Genomic DNA, 22,170 nt, shown 5'->3' on the forward strand with positions numbered 1-22,170 from the left:
CAGTTTTGGGAGAAAGGGAAAGCTTATTACCAACACACAGCTTCCTGCTGTAGACGAAGGATTCCCAAAGCAAAGGTAACTGATAAACAACTCCAAAGGTGCACAGAACTTGGCAGGGAGCAACCAACAAGGGAATCACATCCAGCACTGTGCTGCACAGGGAATGAAAACCCCAACCAACAAGTTCACAGAATGCTTTGGGTTGGAAGGGACCTTAAAGACCACCAAGTTCCACCCCCCTCTGCCATGGGCAGGGACACCTCCTACTAGAGCAGCTCATTCAAGGCCCCATCTAATCTGGCTTTGAACACTTCTAGGTCTGAAGTCTTCACAAATTTTCTGGGTAACCTGTTCCAGCACCTCTCCACCCTCATGGGAAAGAACTTCTTCCTAGTACCTCATATCTAAATCCAGCTCCTTTGAGTATGAGCTCTCCAAACACAAACTCCTGCTTGAAGCAGTGGCCAAGGGCCTCTCAGAGGTGAGATGAATAAGCCAGAGCCCAGAGCAAACACACCAGTGAAACCAGCCTGCTTCTCCTGTCAGTGTTATGGCAACTCTCTTCTTTTACACAACAACTTTTTACACTCCTTGCCAACAATTCCTTCCCCACACAAGTCTGCACCACCCTCAGCTGACCTGAAAAGCAAAACATGGGGATAGCTGCACCACCACGCAGAGGGTCCAGGGCACACAGGCAGCTGATGTGAGCAGCCTATAAATGCTGATGGAACAAAAAACCAAAGCTGCACTAGAAAAGCTGTGAGAACAATGGCTGGAAAGCTCCCCAGGCTCCCCTGCAGACACCATGAATGGGAGCCAAGACTGTACCTCATCAAAACGAGCTGTGCCTGCATTGTGGTGAGCAGCTCCCTAATCCGCACCGCTGGGTGCCAGCTCCCAAGAGCTGCTGACCCACACACCCAGCTGGCTTCTCACAGACTGCCTGACCACCCCCTCAATGAAGCTGCACAGGACATGGCAGAGGTTTCCACAGAACTCTGAGCAAAGCCAGGTGGTGTTCCCCTTGCCATCTGGAGAGGCAAGAAGACTAGGAGATGATTCTGTTTAGGTGAAAGAGGAGGAGAGCCTAAAAAGAGGGCAAGGAGAGGGAAGTTCAGGGAGAGAAGAGCCTGAAAAGGGAGGGAAAACTCAGAGAAGAGGAGCCTAAAAAGTAGGTAAAGGAAGGGAAAACTCAGGGAGAGAAGAGGCCAAAAGGTAGGTAAAGGAAGGGAAAAGATAGGGAGAGAAGAGCCTAAAAAGTGGATAAAGGGGAAAAACTCATAGAGAGGAGAAGAGCCTAAAAAGAAGGTAAGTGAGGGAAGGAAAAACTCAGTCTCATCTCAGATTCTTCTGCCCACCAGAAGAAGTGCCCACTGCCTTCCAGGGCATGTGTGCCACACCAGACCAAACCATTCCCTAAAAGCTGCTATTCCCCATGACCTGACCCAAGCAGCTACAGCAAGCCAGAGCTTCTAGCCCAGCTCCCTTCAGATGGCAGCTTCCAGCTCCCCTGCCCTGCGCGTGGTGGCATGAAGCTCCCTAAGGAGGGCAGCACATGGCTCCACCATCAAGCTGGCAGCTTGAGGCCACCCAGACTGGCACCTCCCTCAAAAGACAAACAATGCTTCCCAAGCTTTTCTTGTTTCTTAGGAAAATAAAACAAAAAACAAACCCCAAAACATTTCAGATAGAGCACACAAGCAACTGTAAAGCCCCTAGTGAGCTGGCTGCCTTCCTGTGAGATCCTTGGCATGAAGGAGCTTGGTGCCAACAGAGCACACAAGCCATTGTTGTGAAACCTGCCTTGGCATTTGTTGTTTACTGATTCCTGTCACACAAGGACTCTGAAGAGGGAACTCTGCCCCTGGCTTAGCACGCTAAAGGGCACCAAGAGGTCAGCTTCCAGCTGTGCTAAACCCTGTATGACTTCAGTTCTAGATGACATCTCAGCCAGTTCTTCCCCAGCTGCCTGTAACCACCATCTCCATAGAGCCAGGACCTCCTCCATCCCCCTCCCAAGACACACATCTGCCCAGATGTTCAAACAGACCCATTTTAGAGGGTAAAAGTTCACTTCTCCACCTCATTTACTCTAAAATGAAGCCAAGCTAACACTAAGCTACACCTAGCACCTTGCTCAACTTGTTTAAAGTCTGGAAAAGAAAACTTGACTTGCTCTTGTGCTTATGCAAAACCAAGGAGGTTCTCTACTGAGGCCACATCTAGAGTCCTGTGTCCAGTTCTGGGCTCTCCAGTTCAGGAGGGGCAGGGAACTGCTGGAGAGAGTCCAGTGGAGGCTACAAAGATGCAAAAGACCACCTCTGTGAGGAGGAAAGGCTGAGCCCTGGGGCTGTTGAGCCTGGAGAAGAGCAGCCCCTGAGGGGATCTGAGCAATGCTCAGCAAGAGCTGAAGGGTGAGGGACAAGAGGATGGGGCCAGACTCTTGTCAGTGGTGCCCAGGGACAGGACAAGAAACTGGAACCCAGGAGGTTCCATGTGAACATTAGGAAAATATTCTTTGGTGTGAGGGTGCAGGAGCCCTGGGGCAGGCTGCCCAGAGAGGTTGTGGAGTTTCCTTCTCTGGAGAGACTCCAAACCTGCCTGAACATTGTGATGCTGAGCAAGCTGCTGTGAGTGACCCTGCTTTGTGAAGAGGGAGGTTGGACTGGATGATCTCCAGATGTCCCTTCCAATCCCCAGCATGCTGGAATCCCAGGACTCTGAGAAGTCACAGAAAAATTTCAATAACTTCATGGTGAAAATTTGGGAAAGGAGCTTCAGCCAGGGGACTTTGAGACAAAAAGAACATGCCCACTGGTGGCACAGCATGAGAGCTGGCTGAAGGTTTTGTGAAGAGGGATAATAAACCCATGGGATGCTTGGCTTTGAGACCTGCTGATGGTATCTGTACATCACCCTCATTACAGCCCTGAATTTGTATCTTTCACAACACAGCACAACATTTGTGGTGCTGCAAAGGTTCAACAGGCTCTGAACAGGAAAGCTTTAGAGTATTGCAGGCTGTTTCCAGTTCCTTTTGAGGGAAAAGAGAGGCTGCCAAGTAGGCAGGCTTCAAACAGGGAAAGAGGAAATCATCCTAACCAGAATTAGTCAGCTCCACAGTTTCTCACACTGGATAGAAAACAGAAGAATCCACAGGGTGGGACAGGGAATATCTCCCCTTCCTAAACTTGAATAGGTGTCAACCATGCTTCTCAGAGCTCTTATGGTAAAGAACACACCAGCATGCTGCCCTTTGCATCCTCAAGATGAGATTCCTTCACCAGCTCATCACAACAGATTTAAAGATGGGTGCCAGATATCTGCCCTTGTAATACTTTGAGGCACAGCATGTTAAGTCTTTCTTCTCCCTATTTAACTCCCTCTTCTCTAGACCTTCAGGAGGCAATATGAGTGTTAAGAGTGAGTAAACAAGTTTCCAGCACTGTTTGTCCAACTGAGATAGAAAAGCATTGAGAGCTTGCTACAGGCTTTCACACATCTCCTGGAAGAACATGGTGGTGGTTGTCTTTCTCTACTCTAAATCTTCAAATTTCAAGATACTGGCTTCAGAGAATCCACCTCACTGGAAAAATCACAGAATCATTAAGGTTGGAAAAGGCCTTTAAGATCAGCAAGTCCAACCATTAACACTGCCAAGTCCACTGCTAAACCATATTCCTCAGCACCACACCTACACAGGATTAAAACCCTCCAGGGATGGTGACTCCACCACTGCCCTGGGCCTCCCCAGGCCTCGAAAACCCTTTCAGTTCCAAAACTGTTCCTCATGTCCAACCTTTAACTGCCCTGGTGCAAGCCGAGGCCATTTCCTCTTGTCCTGTCACTTGTTACTAGGCAGAAGAGACCAACAGTAATGGAATTGTTTCAGTTGTAAAAAACCCTCCAAGATCATCAAGTCCAACCTCCAAGATCATCAAGTCCAACTGTCAAGCCAAGATAATCAAGTCCAACTGTCAAGCCAACATCACCATGACCATTAAACCATGTCCCCAAGTGCCATGGCCACAGATTTCTTGAACACCTCCAGGGATGGGGACTCTACCACCTCCCTGAGCAGCCTGTTCCACTGCCTGACCACTCTTGCAGCAAAGATTTTCCTAACCTCCTCCTCTGGTGCCTTTTTCTCTTGTCCCAGTCACAAGATACTAGAGAGAAGAGACCAAAACCCTACCTCACTCCAACCTCCTTTCAGAAAGTTGTAGAGGGCAATGAGGTCTCCCTTTGGCCTCCAAGCTGAACAACCCCAGTTCCTTCAGCTGCTCCTCACCAGACCTGTCCTCCAGACCCTCCACCAGCTTCACTGACCTTTTCTCCACCACCTGAATGACCTTCCTGTAGTTAGAAACGTTGTGGCTGAAGAAAGGAAGGTGCTGCAGCAGGAAGTGGGGCAGGCAAGAAGGCAAGGTGCAGGCTAAGGCAGCTACTCACAGGAGTTGTGCCTGCGGCGGAAGCCTTTGGACTGGCTCAGGGTTTCCACGTGTCGATCCATGTAGCTCTTGGAGCACTGCTGCTGTGGAGAGATGATGATGTCCTGGTTCTTCATGTCTGTCCTCCTGGGGATGTTCTGGGGGGCACTGCTGGAGATGGGCTTCTTTAACACCTTCCCAGTGCCATTCTGACTGGGACCCACTTGGCATCCCACCCCGGGGATGCCTGTTTCTGCCTGCTGCAGATCCCTGCACTGTCTGCTGTCCCCAGGCCCTGGGATCTCCAGGATTTTCAGCTCAGTGATGTCACCTGCCCTAAAAAAATAAAAAAACAAAACAAAACCAGGAAAAGAAACCCAGAAATTAAGCATTCAAGGTACCTTTTCAAGAAACAACCCCTGAAAAAAAAAAAATGTACAAGACTAGACAATGGTGGGGGGTGGGGTTTTTGTGTCATTATCAATAGGGGGGGGGAAATAAAAAGGATTTTAATACTTAGACCCAGAGGATATTTCCACAGGCATCAAATTAGTTCACTGAAATAAATCTTCAAAATAACAACTTGAGTCTTTCTACACTGCACCTATGTTTTGCTTGAAAGGTTGTGTTCCCAGCTGAAAACAGGAACCAGCTGAGCAGAAAATGGGAACACCAGCCCCAGACCTTTGCAGGAAATCTGCATTAATTTATCAGTTTCTAGATAATATCATTAACCCCAGTCTTGAGGCTCCTCTTCCTTTGAACCCATTTCTACAGAAAGCTACCCTTGGATTAGTGCAGTTCATGCTCAGACAAGGATGCTGCTTCCTCAGAAAAGGGAGAAAGAAAACAAAAAGTGGGCCTGGGCATGAGCCAAACTAAAACAAAGAAGTGGTTGCAAAGGCCTCCGTTGGCACTGAGTGCAAGAAATACATCAGGAATTAGCATCTTCTGGTGTGAACTTCAGCAGTGTTTGTCCAGCTGAGATGGAAGAGCATTGAGAGCTTGCTGCAGGCTTTCACACATCTCCTGGAAGAGTATGGGTATTGTCTTTCCCTACTCTGAATCTTCAGATTCCAAGGGTATCTGCTTCAGAGAATCCCTCTTCATTAAAAATCAGGGAATCATTAAGGCTGGAAAAGGCTTTTAAGATCATCAAGTCCAACCATTAACCCAGCACTGCCAAGTTCATTGCTAAACCATGTCCCTCAGCACCACATCTAAATATCTTTTAAATGCTTTCAGGGATGGTGATTCCTCCACTTCCCTGGAGAGCCTGTTCCAGTGTTTGACAAATCTTTCAGGGAAGAAATTTTTCCTCATATCCAACCTAAACCTGCCCTGGTACAACTTGAGGCCATTTTCTCTCATCCCAACACTTGTCACTAGGGAGAACAGACCAACCTCCACCTCATTCCAACCTCCTTGCAGGGAGCTGTAGAGAGCAATGAGGTCTCCCCTCAGCCTCTTTTTCTCCAGGCTGAACACCCCCAGCTCCCTCAGCTGCTCCTGCCCAGCCCTGTTCTCCAGACCCTTTCCCAGCTTCATTCCCCTTCTCTGGATATGCTCTAGCACCTCCATGTCCTTCTTGGTGTGAGGGCCCCAAAACTGAACCCAGTGTTTGAGGTGTGGTGACTCAGAGTCAGAACTACCATAACACGCCAGGTAACAGGAAAACATCCAGTGACAAGTGATCATTTTTTGTTCTTTTTAGGCACAGTGTTAGCAGGGGCTGGTGGAAAAGGCCTCCTGAAAGCTACACTACTGCTGAGTGGACTTAGCTTTTTGCTTCAAAACTTTGTCCTGTCTACACTGAGGAAAGAATGTGGCAAGAGAGAGAGGTGATGAAGTTCGTTTTAATAATACCATTTAATCATAGAATTGTTTGGGATGGAAAAGACCTCTAAGATCAACCCACCACCATCATGGCAATAAAACCATGTCCCCCCAGTGCCATAGCCACACCTTTCTTGAACTCCTCCAAGGCACAGTGACTTTACCACTTCCCTGGGCAGCCTGTTTCAAGGCCTGACCACCCTTGCAGGAGAGAAATTTTTCCTAATATCTGATCTAAACCTTCCTGGCACAATTTCAAGACATTTCTTCTCATTCTATCACTTGATACTTAAGAGACCAACCCTTACCTCACTGCAACCTCTTTTCAGGGAGCTGCAGAGGCTAATGAGGTCTCCTCTCAATCTCCTCTTCTCCAGACTAGGCAACCCCAGTTTCCTTAGCTGCTCCTCACCAGACCTGCTCTCCAGACCCTTCACCAGCTTTATTGCCCTTATAATGGTACCAGAGCAGTAATTTTGATTGATCTACTGTGATGGTTTGAAACTGTCTTTTTAATTTTTCCTTGCAAAGTTCAGAACAGAGAAAGTGAAAGAGTATAAATAAGTCACTATTGGGTGTAAGAAAGCAAAATACTGATTGTTCTAAACACTTCCATTGGATAGATAGAAATGTTTAAGAACTATTACCCAAAACAAAGTGGGCACTCTGCACATTCTGCATTCTGCAGTCGGGGCAGTTGCTGGGCTGTCTGGCTGCTGTTTTCTTCTTCTTTTTCTCTTCTGGCTGAAGATAACACACACTGACCTTGGCAGCTAAGTTAAACAACTTTCTGCTCTAACTAACTCTGCTTTCTGTCCAAGGGGGGTCTGGGGACGAAGCTTCTGGGAGAGGGAGGCCCCTTTGGGAGGGTCCCCTTGGGGGGAAGCAAAGGGAGATTGGTTGTGCTTTTCTGTTGATTGTATATATTTGTGAATGTTGTGAATTTTGTATATTTGTACATATTCATTGCATTTCTCTGCTTGTAAATACAGCCTTCATTTGCTTCCAGACTGGGCTAGCCTGGTTACTTGTTGGTGGGGGGGGGAATTTCAGCTCACACAGACACACTTTTTATTTTTGGCACCCAACATGGGGCTTGATTGCTTGTATGATTTATTCCTGCTCAGATTAGGAAGCAAAATGAAGCTGTTTTGGATTTTGAGTCATTCTGTTTCCTCTGTTATCAGTGCAATTGTCTACAGATGGGCCATTTCTTGCATGATAGACAAGATTGTGAGATATCTGGCATATAAATCATTTCTTTGGGTTAAGAACAAGTTACTAAATGTTGTTGGATTCTGTTGTGGTTTTATTGGTCTTAGAAGATATGGTAACTCAACTATGAATCTGCTAGCAGACACATTTGGGTTTGTTACTCCTCTTACAACTACAGAGGGTCTTTGGAACCAGTGGTACCCTAGATATCTTGTGCTAGCCTTATTTTTGTTGTTTCTTGGAATAATCCTATGGCTACTGATAGCACTGTGTCAAGAAAGACATAAGGCTACTTCCTCTTCTGACCTGCGTAGAGGTAAGAGGAAATATAGAAAAGCTCAGAGAGGTTCGGAATTGGTTTCTGATTCTGATTACGGTGACCAGGAAATCACAGTTCAGGTTTGTGAGAAAGATGCCAACAGCCTTGACTCAGAGCCAGCAGCAGTAGCTGTGAGAACTTTGCCAGAATCTGAGATGAGAGAAACGGCTGCGCAGGCAGACACGGCTACGCAGAGAGAAACGGCTGCGCAGGCAGACACGGCTACGCAGAGAGAAACGGCTGCGCAGGCAGACACGGCTACGCAGAGAGAAACGGCTGCGCAGGCAGACACAGTTACGCAGAGAGAAACGGTTGCACAGGCAGACATAGTTACGCAGAGAGAAACGGTTGCACAGGCAGACACGGCTACGCAGAGAGAAACGGCTGCGCAGGCAGACACAGTTACGCAGAGAGAAACGGCTGCGCAGGCAGACACAGTTACGCAGAGAGAAACGGCTGCGCAGGCAGACACGGTTACGCAGAGAGAAACGGCTGCGCAGGCAGACACGGTTACGCAGAGAGAAACGGCTGCGCAGGCAGACACGGCTACGCAGAGAGAAACGGCTGCGCAGGCAGACACGGCTACGCAGAGAGAAACGGCTGCGCAGGCAGACACGGCTACTCAGAGAGAAACGGCTGCGCAGGCAGACACGGCTACGCAGAGAGAAACGGCTGCGCAGGCAGACACAGTTACGCAGAGAGAAACGGCTGCGCAGGCAGACACGGCTACGCAGAGAGAAACGGCTGCGCAGGCAGACACGGTTACGCAGAGAGAAACGGCTGCGCAGGCAGACACGGCTACGCAGAGAGAAACGGCTGCGCAGGCAGACACAGTTACGCAGAGAGAAACGGCTGCGCAGGCAGACACAGTTACGCAGAGAGAAACGGCTGCGCAGGCAGACACAGTTACGCAGAGAGAAACGGCTGCGCAGGCAGACACAGTTACGCAGAGAGAAATGGCTGCGCAGGCAGACACAGTTACGCAGAGAGAAACGGTTGCGCAGGCAGACATAGTTACGCAGAGAGAAATGGCTGCGCAGGCAGACATAGTTACGCAGAGAGAAATGGCTGCGCAGACAGACATAGTTACGCAGAGAGAAATGGTTGCGCAGGCAGACATAGTTACACAGAGAGAAATGGCTGCGCAGGCAGACATAGTTACGCAGAGAGAAATGGCTGCGCAGGCAGACATAGTTACGCAGAGAGAAATGGCTGCGCAGGCAGACATAGTTACGCAGAGAGAAATGGTTGCACAGGCAGACATAGTTACGCAGAGAGAAATGGCTACGCAGGCAGACATAGTTACGCAGAGAGAAATTGCTGCGCAGACAGACATAGTTACGCAGAGAGAAATGGCTGCGCAGACAGACATAGTTACGCAGAGAGAAATGGTTGCACAGGCAGACATAGTTACGCAGAGAGAAATGGTTGCACAGGCAGACATAGTTACGCAGAGAGAAATGGTTGCACAGGCAGACATAGTTACGCAGAGAGAAATGGCTGCGCAGACAGACATAGCTGTGCAGGCAGACGCCATTAACGAGGCACAGTCTCCTCCTCCTCCCTCTGCTGCCCAGACGGACGCTGCAGTGGCTGCAGGATCTCAAAGCACACTCTGCCAACCCTGCACAGACCCCCTCTGCTCCTGCTAACCCTGCACAAAATTCCTCCACAAAACCTCCTTCCAACTCTGCTCCTGCTAACTCTGCTGTGAATGTGAAAGCTCAGCCAGTGAATTTGGTTGCCACTATCAGCAGAAAGCGCAAAGGAGCTGCAGGAGGAGATGCAGATACTGCAGGAGATGGTGCAGATGGAGATGAGGGTCCTTCTACTCAGGGTCCCTCTGTTAAGAAAGATCCTTCTGGTGAGGAAGAGAAGGTTAGCTTTAAAACTCTGGCAGACCTCTTGAGACCCCACATGGATGATGGAGATGTAGGTCAGGATGTAGACCCTGCTAAATTAGCAACTGCTGGTAGTGCCTCTGAACTCAAGGAAATTCAACGGAGGATTAAAATAGGATTATGGGGACAGCGACCTCAGGATGATGATGATGATGATGAGGATGACATACAGTCAGCTAATGCACCCAGACAGGAAATTAGACATGTGAGGAAGGATTACATCAGAGGAGATAATGAGCCAGTCCTGTCTTGGCTAGCCAGGTGTTTTGATATGGGAGCCCCAGCATTGGTGGTAGGTGACAAGTCGGCCTCTCAGTTGGGGATGCTCTCAAAGGATACAGGCATAGACAGGCACCTAGGCAAGTGCATTGGTAAAGTTTCTCTGTGGGCACGCCTCCTACTGGCAGTCTCGCTGAGGTACCCCAGCAGAGATGATTTACCATGGAACCCTAAGCCTTGGACCACAATAGCTGAGGGAATCAAGCATCTGAGAGAATTTGCTGTGAGAGAAATAATGTATGGAGATCATAAGACTCTGAATCCTGATGAAATTCCTGTTGGAACAGGCCTTGCCAAAAAGCTCATTAAGCTTGCTCCTCCTAATTATGCTACTATTCTGGCAAGCAGAATTGTGGCAAGAAATTATGGTGGAGTGCCTCCCACTGTTGGCCATTTCACTGACCAAATGAGGCAATTGGAGGATAGTCTTGCATGTACTTCTTTGGTTTCAGCCATTGAAACTCTGTCTGGAAAGATTGAGAATTGCATGAAAGAGCTGAAGGAGGAATTTAAAACCTCCATATCCAACTTGATGAAGGGGGATGATTCTAATTCCTCTTCCTCCAGATGGATACAAGTTTCAGCTGTTAGGAACAGACGTGCTCCAAGGAGGCCATTCCAGAATAGGTCAAACCAAAACAGACAGCAGAGGCAATCACGTGGCAGTATCTGGATAACTCTGCGTGATCAGTTTGGTGAGAACATGAACAGATGGGATGGTCAACCAACTTCTGATCTTTTCAAGAGGTTACGGGAGCTGCAGAGGGGCAGATCCCGAGGTAGCAATACCAGGAGGGTAGCTGTCGCTTCCTCAGTTTCCCAGAACAACTCTGATAGCTCCAACAGTGATCCTAATTCTGGTGCTGGACATTGTGCCAGCTGTACATGTGGAGGTAATCCCCACCATTAGGGGTGCCCTGCCTTCCGCCAGGGGGAGGTAAGGGATAATGGAGATAACAGAATCTATTGGGATGTGTACATCCAGTGGCCTGGCACTTCAAAATTTCAGAAGTACAGGGCCTTGGTTGACACAGGAGCTCAGTGCACCATCATACCATCAAATTATCAAGGGGGAGAATCTGTAACTATTCAGGGAGTCACTGGTGGATCTCAAGAGTTGTTTAAGATAGAGGTTGATATAAGTTTAACTGGGAAGCAGTGTAAGAAACATATTATTGTAACAGGTCCTAATGCACCTTGTATTTTGGGAATTGATTTTCTGAGAGAAGGGAGTTTTAAAGACCCTAAGGGTTACAAATGGGCTTTTGGAATAGCAACTGTAGAAACTGATGGAGGAAAATTGAAGTTGTCCATTAGACCTGAGCTTTCAGATGAATCTGCAGTTGTGGGACAACATGAGATAGAGGATGTAAAGCTGCCGGTTGCTTCTCAAACTGTGCATCACAGACAATACAGAACCAACCGTGACTCTTTGGTGCCCATTCAAAACTTGATTCGTCAGTTGGAGAGTCAGAAGGTCATCAGCAAAACTCATTCACCTTTCAACAGTCCAATCTGGCCTGTGAGAAAGCAGAATGGAGAGTGGCGTCTGACAGTTGATTTCCGTGCCTTGAATGAAGTAACTCCACCCATGAGTGCAGCTGTACCAGACATGATGGAACTCCAATATGAGCTGGAATCCAAGCAGGCCAAATGGTATGCTACCATAGACATTGCTAATGCTTTCTTCTCTATTCCCATAGCAGAGGAATGCAGGCCTCAGTTTGCTTTCACCTGGAGAGGCATTCAGTACACATTCAATCGTTTGCCCCAGGGGTGGATTCACAGTTCAACCATCTGCCATGCAGTGATCCATGATGCTTTGGAGAAAGGTGGAGCTCCAGAACACATTCAGTTCATCGATGACATCATCGTCTGGGGTGAGACTGCTGAAGAAGTCTTCGAGAAAGGTAACAAAATCCTTGACATTCTCTTGCAAGCTGGTTTCGCTATCAAGCGAGACAAGGTGAAAGGACCTGCCAGAGAAATCCAGTTTCTGGGAGTGCGGTGGCAAGATGGTCGCCGTCACATCCCAATGGATGTGATAAACAGAGTCTCCACCATGGCAAATCCCATCAACAAGAAAGAAACTCTGCGTTTCTTAGGCATAGTGGGATTTTGGAGACTGCACATTCCTGGATACAGTCAGATTGTGAAACCTCTCTATGATGTGACTCGAAAGAGAAACAGTTTCCAATGGGGTCCTGAGCAACAAGCAGCCTTTGACCAGATCAAGCGAGAGGTAGTCCAAGCGATGGGTCTGGGACCTGTCCGAACTGGTCCAGACATTAAGAACATTCTGTACACGGCCGCGAGTGACAATGGTCCAACCTGGTGCTTATGGCAAAGAGCTCCAGGGGAGACACGAGGACGTCCTCTTGGTTTCTGGGGTCGTGGCTACAGAGGCTCAGAGGCAAACTACACTCCAACAGAGAAAGATTTTAGCTGCTTATGAAGGAGTGAAAGCTCCTTCTGAAGTGATCAGAACTGAGTCACAACTTCTTCTAGCTCCTAAATTGCCAGTTCTGAATTGGATGTTCAAAGGCAAAGGTTCTTCACCACATCATGCAACAGATGCTACCTGGTCTAAGTGGATGGCTCTGATAACACAGAGAGCTCGAATGGGAAATCTCGAAAGGCCTGGTTTGGTGGAGGTGATCACAAACTGGCCAGAAGGCACAAGCTGTGCTAAACCTCCAGAGGAGAGAGTAACTCGTGCTGAGGAAGCTCCTCCTTACAGTGATCTGTCTGATGATGAAAAGAGATATGCTTTGTTCACAGACGGTTCCTGTCGTCTTGTTGGGAACAAGCGGAGATGGAAATCTGCAGTGTGGAGCCCAACGCGCAGAGTTGCAGAAGCGAGAGATGGAGAAGGAGAATCCAGTCAATTTGCAGAGGTAAAAGCTGTCCAGCTAGCTCTTAACATAGCTGAACGTGAGAGATGGCCAAAGCTTTATCTCTACACCGACTCGTGGATGGTAGCCAATGCCTTGTGGGGTTGGCTGAAAGACTGGAAGAAGAATGGCTGGCAGAGGAAAGGAAAGCCAATCTGGGCTGCAGATCTGTGGCAAGACATTGCTGCTCGCATTGAGAGAATCCCAGTGAAAGTGAGACACATCGATGCTCACATTCCTAAGAGCAAAGCTACTGAGGAACAACAACACAACCATCAGGCAGATCTAGCTGCAAGAGTTTCCCAGGTGGACACAAACTCTGATCCTGATCCTGATCTTGACTGGAAACACCGAGGTGAGCTCGGTGGGCCCATGACTCATCAGGACATCAAGGCAGAGATGCAGCCTACCGATGGGCTCGTGACAGATCCATTGACATTTCCATGGATGCTATCACACAAGTCATCCATGACTGTGACATTTGTGCTGCTATTAAGCAGGCAAAGCGGATCAAGCCCTTGTGGTACGGTGACCGATGGTCCAAGTACAAGTATGGTGAAGCCTGGCAGATTGACTACATCACTCTACCTCGTTCTCCATCTGGTAAGCAGTATGTGCTGACTATGGTAGAGGCAAGCACTGAATGGCTGGAAACTTATCCAGTTCCTCATGCAACTGCACGTAACACCATTCTTGGTCTGGAAAGACAAATCCTGTGGAGACACGGAACTCCAGAGAGGATTGAGTCAGACAACGGAACTCATTTCAAGAACAATCTTGTGAAAAAACTGGGCCAAAGAGCACGGCATCGAGTGGATATTCCACATTCCCTACTATGCACCAGCTGCAGGGAAGATCGAACGCTACAACGGTTTGCTGAAAACCACTCTCAAAGCCATGGGGGGTGGATCTTTGAAAAACTGGGAGAAACATTTAGCACAAGCAACCTGGTTGGTGAATAGTAGAGGTTCAGTGAATCGAGCTGGACCTGCCCAATCAGATTTGTTGCGAAAGGAGGAAGGTGATAGAGTTCCTGTTATCAGAGAAAAGAATCTGTTAGGCAAAACTGTTTGGGTATTTTCTCCTTCAGGAGAGGCCAAACCTGTCCGAGGGGTGGTTTCTGCTGAAGGTCCTGGTCACACCTATTGGGTGATGCAAGAAAATGGTGAAATTCAGTGTATTCCACAAAGAAATCTAACTTTGGCTGAGAGAGGTTAAATTCAGAGTGTTGCGCAGATACAGCATCGCGCCCAAGAGGAGAGTTCATGAGATCTACGGTGCACGAACCCTGAGAGCCCTGAGTCACCTGAGAGTCCCTGTTCCTTCCTTCGCTCCATCTGCGAGGAAACAAACTGTTTGCTGTTTTTCCTGTGATTTGACTCTTTTGAATCATCTACATCTGAGATAGCCGGAATGGACTATGGTCTTTATTCACCTATTGTTGTAGATATTATTTTAGATTAGATAAATGGTAGTAGCAGCCAATGGAATTGTTTAGAAGAGGTGGACTGTGATGGTTTGAAACTGTCTTTTTAATTTTTCCTTGCAAAGTTCAGAACAGAGAAAGTGAAAGAATGTAAATAAGTCACTATTGGGTGTAAGAAAGCAAAATAACGATTGTTCTAAACACTTCCATTGGATAGATAGAAATGTTTAAGAACTATTACCCAAAACAAAGTAGGCACTCTGCACATTCTGCATTCTGCAGTGGGGGCAGTTGCTGGGCTGTCTGGCTGCTGTTTTCTTCTTCTTCTCTTCTGGCTGAAGATAACACACACTGACCTTGGCAGCTAAGTTAACAACTTTCTGCTCTAACTAACTCTGCTTCTCTGTCCAAGCGGGGTTTGGGGGGAAGCTCCTGGGAGAGGGAGGCCCCTTTGGGAGGGTCCCCTTCGGGGGAAGCAAAGGGAGATCGGTTGTGCTTTTCTGTTGATTGTATATATTTGTAAATGTTGTGAATTTTGTATATTTGTACATATTCATTGCATTTCTCTGCTTGTAAATACAGCCTTCATTTGCTTCCAGACTGGGCTAGCCTGGTTACTTGTTGGTGGGGGGGGAATTTCTCTCTTTTAACTACATATAGGGCACATGCTGAAGGCCAGGCTTTAACACAAGCCCCCTTCACTACCCAAAAACCTACCAACAGAATGTAGACACAGAGTACACAGACCCTGAGATACATACACACACCCACAAATAAGCTCCAAGTGTGAGCTACAGCACTTGTAACACAAGAAGTGCAGAGCCAGGAGACAACCTCCTGCACACAAACCAGCAGCAGAAACATGAGAGGCACTTTCTCATCCAAAGACATTCAGGAGCAGCAGGGAGATTTAAGGCAAAGAGCTCATTTTGGGGGTGGGGGGGGAAATCCGGACCAAAACCACTGCAGGCCTTGCGTGGAAAGAGGCAGGGTAAAAGCAAAAAGCAGACACTAACCTGAAGGTGACTTCTGGCACGAGGCACTTGACCCCATTGTGGAAGGGCCTTGTGAGGGAGATGGTCTGGCTGACCTGATCCACAGCAGACACTCGCCCCTGGTAGACTCCCAGGCTCTCTCCACAGTTAATTGAGACGATGCTCCCCAGCCAGTCCGTAGCCATACTGCTGGCACACAGCTGCTGCAAAGAGACACAGGCCTGCCTGTGACAAGATGCACAAAGTGACAACCTGAACCACCATCCCCTGGCCCAGAAACCTGGCTCCCATCCAGGCTCTGATGCCTCAGCCTCCCTCTTCTCTGTGGGGTGGAGATAATGTCCCCACACACACACCAAGCACCTGGAAAACCCAGGATGGGGCTTTGCCTATGTGGCTGTTGGTAATACAGATCCCAGCATGGTGGGAGTTGGAAGGGACTTCTGGAGATCATACAGTCCAACCTTCCTGCTAAAGCAGGGTCATTCACAGCAGCTTGCCCAGAATCACAGTGTCCAGGTGGGGTTGGAATCTCTCCAGAGAAGGAGACTCCATAACCTCTCTGGGCAGCCTGCTCCAGGCCTCCAGCATCCTCACACCAAACAAGTTTCTCCTCATCTTCAGATGGAGCCTCCTGGGTTCCAGTTTGTGCCCATTGCTCCTTGTCCTGTCCCTGGGCACCACTGACAAAGAGTCTGGCCCCAGCCTCTTGCCCCCTACCCTTCAGCTCTTGCTGAGCATTGCTCAGCTCCCCTCTGGGGCTGCTCTTCTCCAGGCTCTCAGCCCCAGGGCTCTCAGCCTTTCCTCCTCACAGAGATGCTCTAGGCCCCTCAGCATCTCTGTAGCCTGGCCTCTGTCCAGTAGTTCCCTGTTTAACTGGGGAGCCCAGAACTGGACACAATACTCCCAATGGCCTCCGTAAGGCAGGAGAACCTCTCTTGTCCTGCTGGCCACACTCTTCTTCATGCACCCTGGGAGACCACTGCCCTTCCTGGCCACAAGGGCACATCACTGGCTCATGGAGACCTTGCTGTCCACTAGCACTTCCAGATCCTTCTCCAAAGAGCTGCTTTCCAACAGGTCAACCCCCCACCTGTCCTGATGCAACCAGCATTTGCATCATAAAAGAAGTAATGTTCTAACTGAAGACTAACAGCTTCCAACAGCAATATTTAGCCCTTTTTGCAGACATCCTCCTGTCACTTCAAAGGAGAAGGCTGTGTGCAGGTTTTTGGTGTGCAAATCCTGGGGCAGAACAGCTTCTGGGGACACTCAGCAGCGAGAGGATTGACCTCTGAGTGCATAAATGAAACCAAACACTTTTATAGGAAGACACAAAGAGGGGGGAAAAACCAGCTCAAGAGCCCAGAACAAAAGGCCTCATGCTCTTCAGAGCAAGAAGTGTTACTGCTACAATTAGATGACAAAAGAAAGTCACACTCCTTTCCAGCATGGAGTTCTACCAGAACAGGAGGGGAAAACCACACTTTGTTTAGTTTGATGTTCAGTGCCATGTAATTCCTTTCGTTTTGAAGCTTGACTGAACTTGTATCAAGCCACTTTGAAGCAGCTAAGCATGCCTTTTGATCTGGGATTTCTTCCTGCAGACAGAGAAGACAAGGAGATGACAGGCTGGCTGGCACCACAGCAGCACCAAAGAGCTGACAAGCTCATAAATGAAGATCACTACCCTACAGATTTGCCTTCCCTGTTGTCATCAACAGCAAGAAGGGAAAGGCTTGATCTTTACTGTCACACACACACAAAGATGGGAAGCACAGGAGATAATCCAGGAAGATTAACATCAAAATATAAACCATGCTTCTGGGATAGTGATTTTTATTCTCTCCAAGCCCTTCCTGTCCTGAGCTGCTTGAAACATGGCACAAAGAAATAATTTAAAACAAATGGAAGTAACTGGGATGCTACCAGAGAAACCTCATTTCCCCCAGTATGTAGGGGACTGAAAACAGGGGGATGCTTCAAAGGGAAGCAAATTGGTCACTGAGCTGTAAATTCATCAGGCCCAGCCTCCCCTCTTTCCTGTTTCTGTGTATTTACATTAGCCTATGATAACAATGTCTGGATTCCAAGATGAGGACTGATAAAGGGCTCTACCAAAACACAGATAACACATCTCAAAGCACCCGCAGTAAAACTAAAATTCCCTTCTCCTTCCTCCTTTTTCCACATCTCCTCTTCAAAACAAGGGAAAACATTCAGCACACATCACCAGCTTGCAAGGACCCTCTTCAAAGATAAGAGCATCCTTTCACCAAGAGAGAAAATAAATCATTGTTGATGTGCAAACAAACTAAGCCAAGGGAAACTTCTCCTGTCAGAGGATCTCATTCCACTGCTTTGTGGGCAAACCAGCCAGGAGAGGGAATAAACTACACAGGCAGTGAATGACTTAACACACATGAGAAACACACATGATAAACACATTTGTTTGTTTGTATACTCCCTGGAAAGCCAAACCTCCTCTAACACCCTGCCTTGGGTTTGTCATATGCCTCACAGGTATCTTATATCCCCCCAAATCTCTTATTTTAAGTGTGTAGCACTGATATGCCTGGCACTCTTGCAAGTTTTCAAAGGAAGTCAAGCCACAGAGCTTACTCAAAGATAAAAACAGCCTTTGTAACAGTAACTTAGCATGAGATGAGCAAGTTTGGCACACCAGGCACTGCTGCTTGAGAAGAAAGATGCTGCTACACACATTCTTCCAAGCCAAAAGGTGAGTTAACACTCAAGGAAAGCAGCCACCAAGCCTGCATCTGAGCTGGGATAGGATATGTGCTCCCAGAAGGGCCCTGCTCCCCCAGGCTGAATCAGAGTGGGCTGATACCCAGGGGAAAACACAGCCCCGCCCAGGGCAAAACACAGTCGTCGTTCCCCCCCCCCCCCCCCCCCCCCCCGCCAGGGGGAAAAAAAAACACAGGGCCCCCCCAGGGGGAAAACACAGCCGCCCCCCCCCCGGGCAAAACACAGCCCTGCAGCTGCGGGGACCGCGGCAAGAGGCGGCCTGCCCCAGCTCAGAGCCCCAAGGAGGGCAGGCGCTCGGCCCAGCCACCGCAGGCCTTCCCCTCCCCAGCCGCCCCCTCATCCCCAGCCTCCCCACCACGGCCCCACACAGGGCCTAAGGCCACAGCCGCGCCTCACGGGAGGGCCAAACAAGGCCCATTTAGCTGAGGAGGCCCCGCTTCTTCCCGGCCCGCTCCCGCCGGGCCCCTCGGCCAGAGGGGACGAGGAAGGGATGGAGGAGGGCTCGCCCCCGCCTCACCTGCCCCCACCGCTCGCTCCCCGCCTCAGCCGCGGCCTCTCCGCCTTCAGCGACGCTCGGCGCTGTCGTCACTTCCTGCCCCGCCTGCGGGCGACGCTCCGGCCTCAGCCGCGGCGCCACCGCAGAGACCGCCCGCCGCTCCGCGCATGCGCACTACCGAGCGGCGCTGCCGCCGCGGGGCTGCGTGCGCGGTGGTGCAGCGGGGCTGCTGTGACGGAGCGGCGGCTTCACCGCAGCCAGCGTCCTGGAGCCCTGCCCTGCGTGTTCCCTGGGGTCGGGCAGCTCTGCCAGCACCTCTGTGGCCTCTGTGACCGCCGTCATCCCCGTACCGCCTCTTGGCGCTGTTAGACGGCAGCCACAGCTGACTTGTCCGTGGCCGTCCCACGGGATCCCACCCAGCGTGGTGAGGGTTGGAGGGGGCTTCTGGGGTCATCCAGTCCAACCCCCCTCCCCACAGAGCAGGCGCATCCACGGCAGCTTGCCCAGGATCACAATGTCCTGGTGGGGTTGGAATCCCTCCAGGGAAGGAGACTCCACAACCTCTGCGGGCAGCCTGCTCCGGGGCTCCAGCACCCTTACACCAAAGAATTTACTCCTCCTGTTCACGTGGAACCTCCTGGGTGCCACTTTGTGCCAGCTGCCCCTTGTCACTGGGCACCACTGAGAAGAGTCTAGCTCCATCCTCCTGATGCTTGCCCTTTAGACATTTATAAGCATTCATCTCTCCTCTGTCGTTGTCACACATTGTGACAGCTAAGTGGCCTCTGTCACGTTTACACCACCTTCAGCACACCTCCACTGCCTCTTTGATCTCTGTCACTCCTCCTTCACCACTGTCGCACGACCCCCATCCGTTGCCTCCACCCCACTCTCATCACCTCCATCACACCTGTTGTACACATCCTCTGCTGCCGCTGCCAGATATTCTCATCAACTTCTGTTCCACCTACACCCTCTCCATGACCTTCATCACACCTCCATTCCAGCTCTGTAACTTCTGCTATACCTTTATTGCCTCTGTCACCTCTATCATCATTCCATCACCTCCATCACTCCTCCATCAGCTCTCCATCATCTCCATCACACTTCCATCACCTCCATCACCCTTCCATCACCTCCATCACCCTTCCATCACCTCCATCACTCTTCCATCCCCTCCATCCCCCTTCCATCAGCCCTCTATCACTTCCATCACTCTTCCATTGCTTCCATCCACCTTCCATCATCTCCATCCTCCTTCCATCACCTCCATCCTCCTTCCATCACCTCCATCCCCTTCCATCACCCCTCTATCACTTCTATCACCCTTCCATCACCTCCATCCCCTTCCATCACCTCCATCCCCCCCATCACCCTTCCAGCCCCTATCACTTCCATTTCTTTTTCCATCACCTCCCTCCCCCTCCCATCACCTCCATCCCCCTTCCATCAGCCCTCTATCACTTTCATCACTCTTCCATCGCCTCCATCACTCCTCCATTCCCCAGTGCCTCCCTCCGACTCACCACCAGAGGCATGGCCACGTTCTTCTCCCGCTTTCTTCTCGGCTCCATTGCACCCAGCCTTCCCCCCTCAGCAGCCAGAGGCTGTTTTGCTCATTACTGGGAGGAAGGAGCGGGTGGGGTGCTGGCCTGACCTTCCCGAGCTGAACCACAGGCTCTGCCAGGGACGCTAATTAAAAACAAACTCATTAGGAGAGCAGTCGGGAACAATAACATGAAGGTGAGCGGGGTCCCGGTGGGAGGAAGGCTCCTCTTCACCAGGGCACAGTCACAGATTAAAAACAAGCCCATGGCACCGTTAGAGAAGCCACTCAGTTATTCAGCTTTGTGTCCTGGTGGTGGCTGGAGGAAAATCACAGAACCACCGAATTGTTAAGGCTGGAAAAGACCTTTCAGACCATTCAGCCCAACCAGGAACCCAACACTGCCCAGCTCACCACTAAACCATGTTCCTCAGCACCACACCTACATGGCTTTTAAATCACTCCAAGGATGGGGACTCCACCGCTGCCCTGGGCAGCCTGTTCCAGGCCTTGAAAATCCTTTCAGGGAAGAAATTTCTTCGGGAAGAAATGTCCAACCTAAACCTGCCCTGGTGCAACTTGAAGCCATTTTCTCTTGTCCTGATCCCTTGTTACTAGGGAGAAGAGACCAACCCCCACCTGGCTCCAACCTCCTTGCAAGAAGGTCTCCCTACAGCCTCCTGTTCTCCAGGCTGAACACCCCCAGTTCCCTCAGCTGCTTCTCCCCAGCCCTGTTCTCCAGACCCTTCCTCAACTTCCTTGCCCTTGTCTGGACACACTCCAGCCCCTCAATGTCCTTCTTGGAGTGAAAGCCCCAAAACTCAACTCAGTATTCAAGGTGTGGCCTCACCTGTGCTGAGTCCAGGCGAACAATCACTTCCCTGCTCCTGCTGGCCACAGTGTTCCTGATCCAGGCCAGGATGCTGGTGGTCTTCATGGCCACCTGGGTGCACCCTGGCTCATCTTCAGCCGACTGTCAACCAGCATCCCCACGTTCTTTTCTGCTGGGCATTTCCCAGCCACTCTTCCCCAAGCCTGGAGTGTTAATGGGATTGTTGTTATCCAAATGCAGGACCCAGCACTTGGCCTTTTTGAACCTCATCCCATTGGCCTTACCCCCTCAACTCAGTCTGTCCAGATCCCTTTGCAGAGGCTTTCTACCCTCAACCAGGTCAATACTTCCCCCTAACTTGGTTTCATCTGCAAACTTACTAAGGGTGCCTTGATCCCCTCATCCTGATCCTTGGTAAAGATAAAGACAACTGGGCCCAGCACTGAGCCCAGGGGAACACCACTTGTGACTGGCCACCAACTGGACCTTCTGCACTTCGTTTTATTTTATCCCTGTGTGGTGCAAGAGCAGCTCCCACCACGAAGCACCCCATGGCAGGCATGTCAGGAGAGCAAATCTGTCAGCAGCAGGCTGGATTTTGCCAAGATTCAAATCACAGGTTTAAATCACAGAATTAACCAGGTTGGAAAAGACCTCAGAGATCATCAAGTCCAACCCCTCACCCAACACCATTTAATCAACTAAACCATGGCACTAAATGCCTCATCCAGTCTCTTTTTAAACACTTCCAGGGATGGTGACTCCACCACCTGGGCAGCACACCCCAATGGCCAATCTGTCTTTCTGGGAAGAATTTCTTCATCACACCAGCCCAAACCTCCCCTGGTGCAGCTTGAGACTGTGTCCTCTCCTTCTGTCACTAGCTGCCTGGGAGAAGAGACCAAATTTCTGATGTTGCATCCCAGTTACCTGATCCCAGATGTCCCTGCTGACTGCAGGGGGGTTAGACAAGATGACCTTCAAGAGCCCCTTCCAGCCTGCTGCACTCTGTGATTCTGTGGGTTGAGGACTCAGCTCAACGTTTGTGCCTGAGGGGCAGCAGCAGTTTCTAGCCCCTTGGGCCAGAAACCCTGGGGGGTGCTTGCTACAGGGATCAGAGAAACTGAATCGTTTCAGTTACAAAAAAATCTCTAAGATCATCGAGTCCAACCATCAACCCAACACCACCATGGCTGTTAAACCATGTCCCTTAGTGCCATGGCCACACC

General features: G+C 49.8%; 1 protein-coding gene across 1 annotated transcript in view; it reads right to left on the bottom strand.

Moving 5' to 3' along the window:
- EDC3 (enhancer of mRNA decapping 3) overlaps positions 1-18,601 on the bottom strand; it is a 37,294-nt gene extending 18,693 nt beyond the window's left edge. Inside the window, exons 1-3 of the mRNA XM_054387775.1 lie at positions 18,585-18,601; positions 15,320-15,498; positions 4,456-4,769 (exon numbers count right to left, since the gene is read on the bottom strand). Of these exons, the coding sequence (XP_054243750.1) occupies positions 4,456-4,769; positions 15,320-15,483 (478 nt within the window). The 5' untranslated portion in view covers positions 15,484-15,498; positions 18,585-18,601. The remainder of the gene's footprint in view (positions 1-4,455; positions 4,770-15,319; positions 15,499-18,584) is intronic.
- Between the last annotated feature and the right edge of the window lie 3,569 nt (positions 18,602-22,170).

This window comes from Indicator indicator, chromosome 16, assembly GCF_027791375.1.
Source record: "Indicator indicator isolate 239-I01 chromosome 16, UM_Iind_1.1, whole genome shotgun sequence".
NCBI lineage: Eukaryota > Metazoa > Chordata > Aves > Piciformes > Indicatoridae > Indicator > Indicator indicator.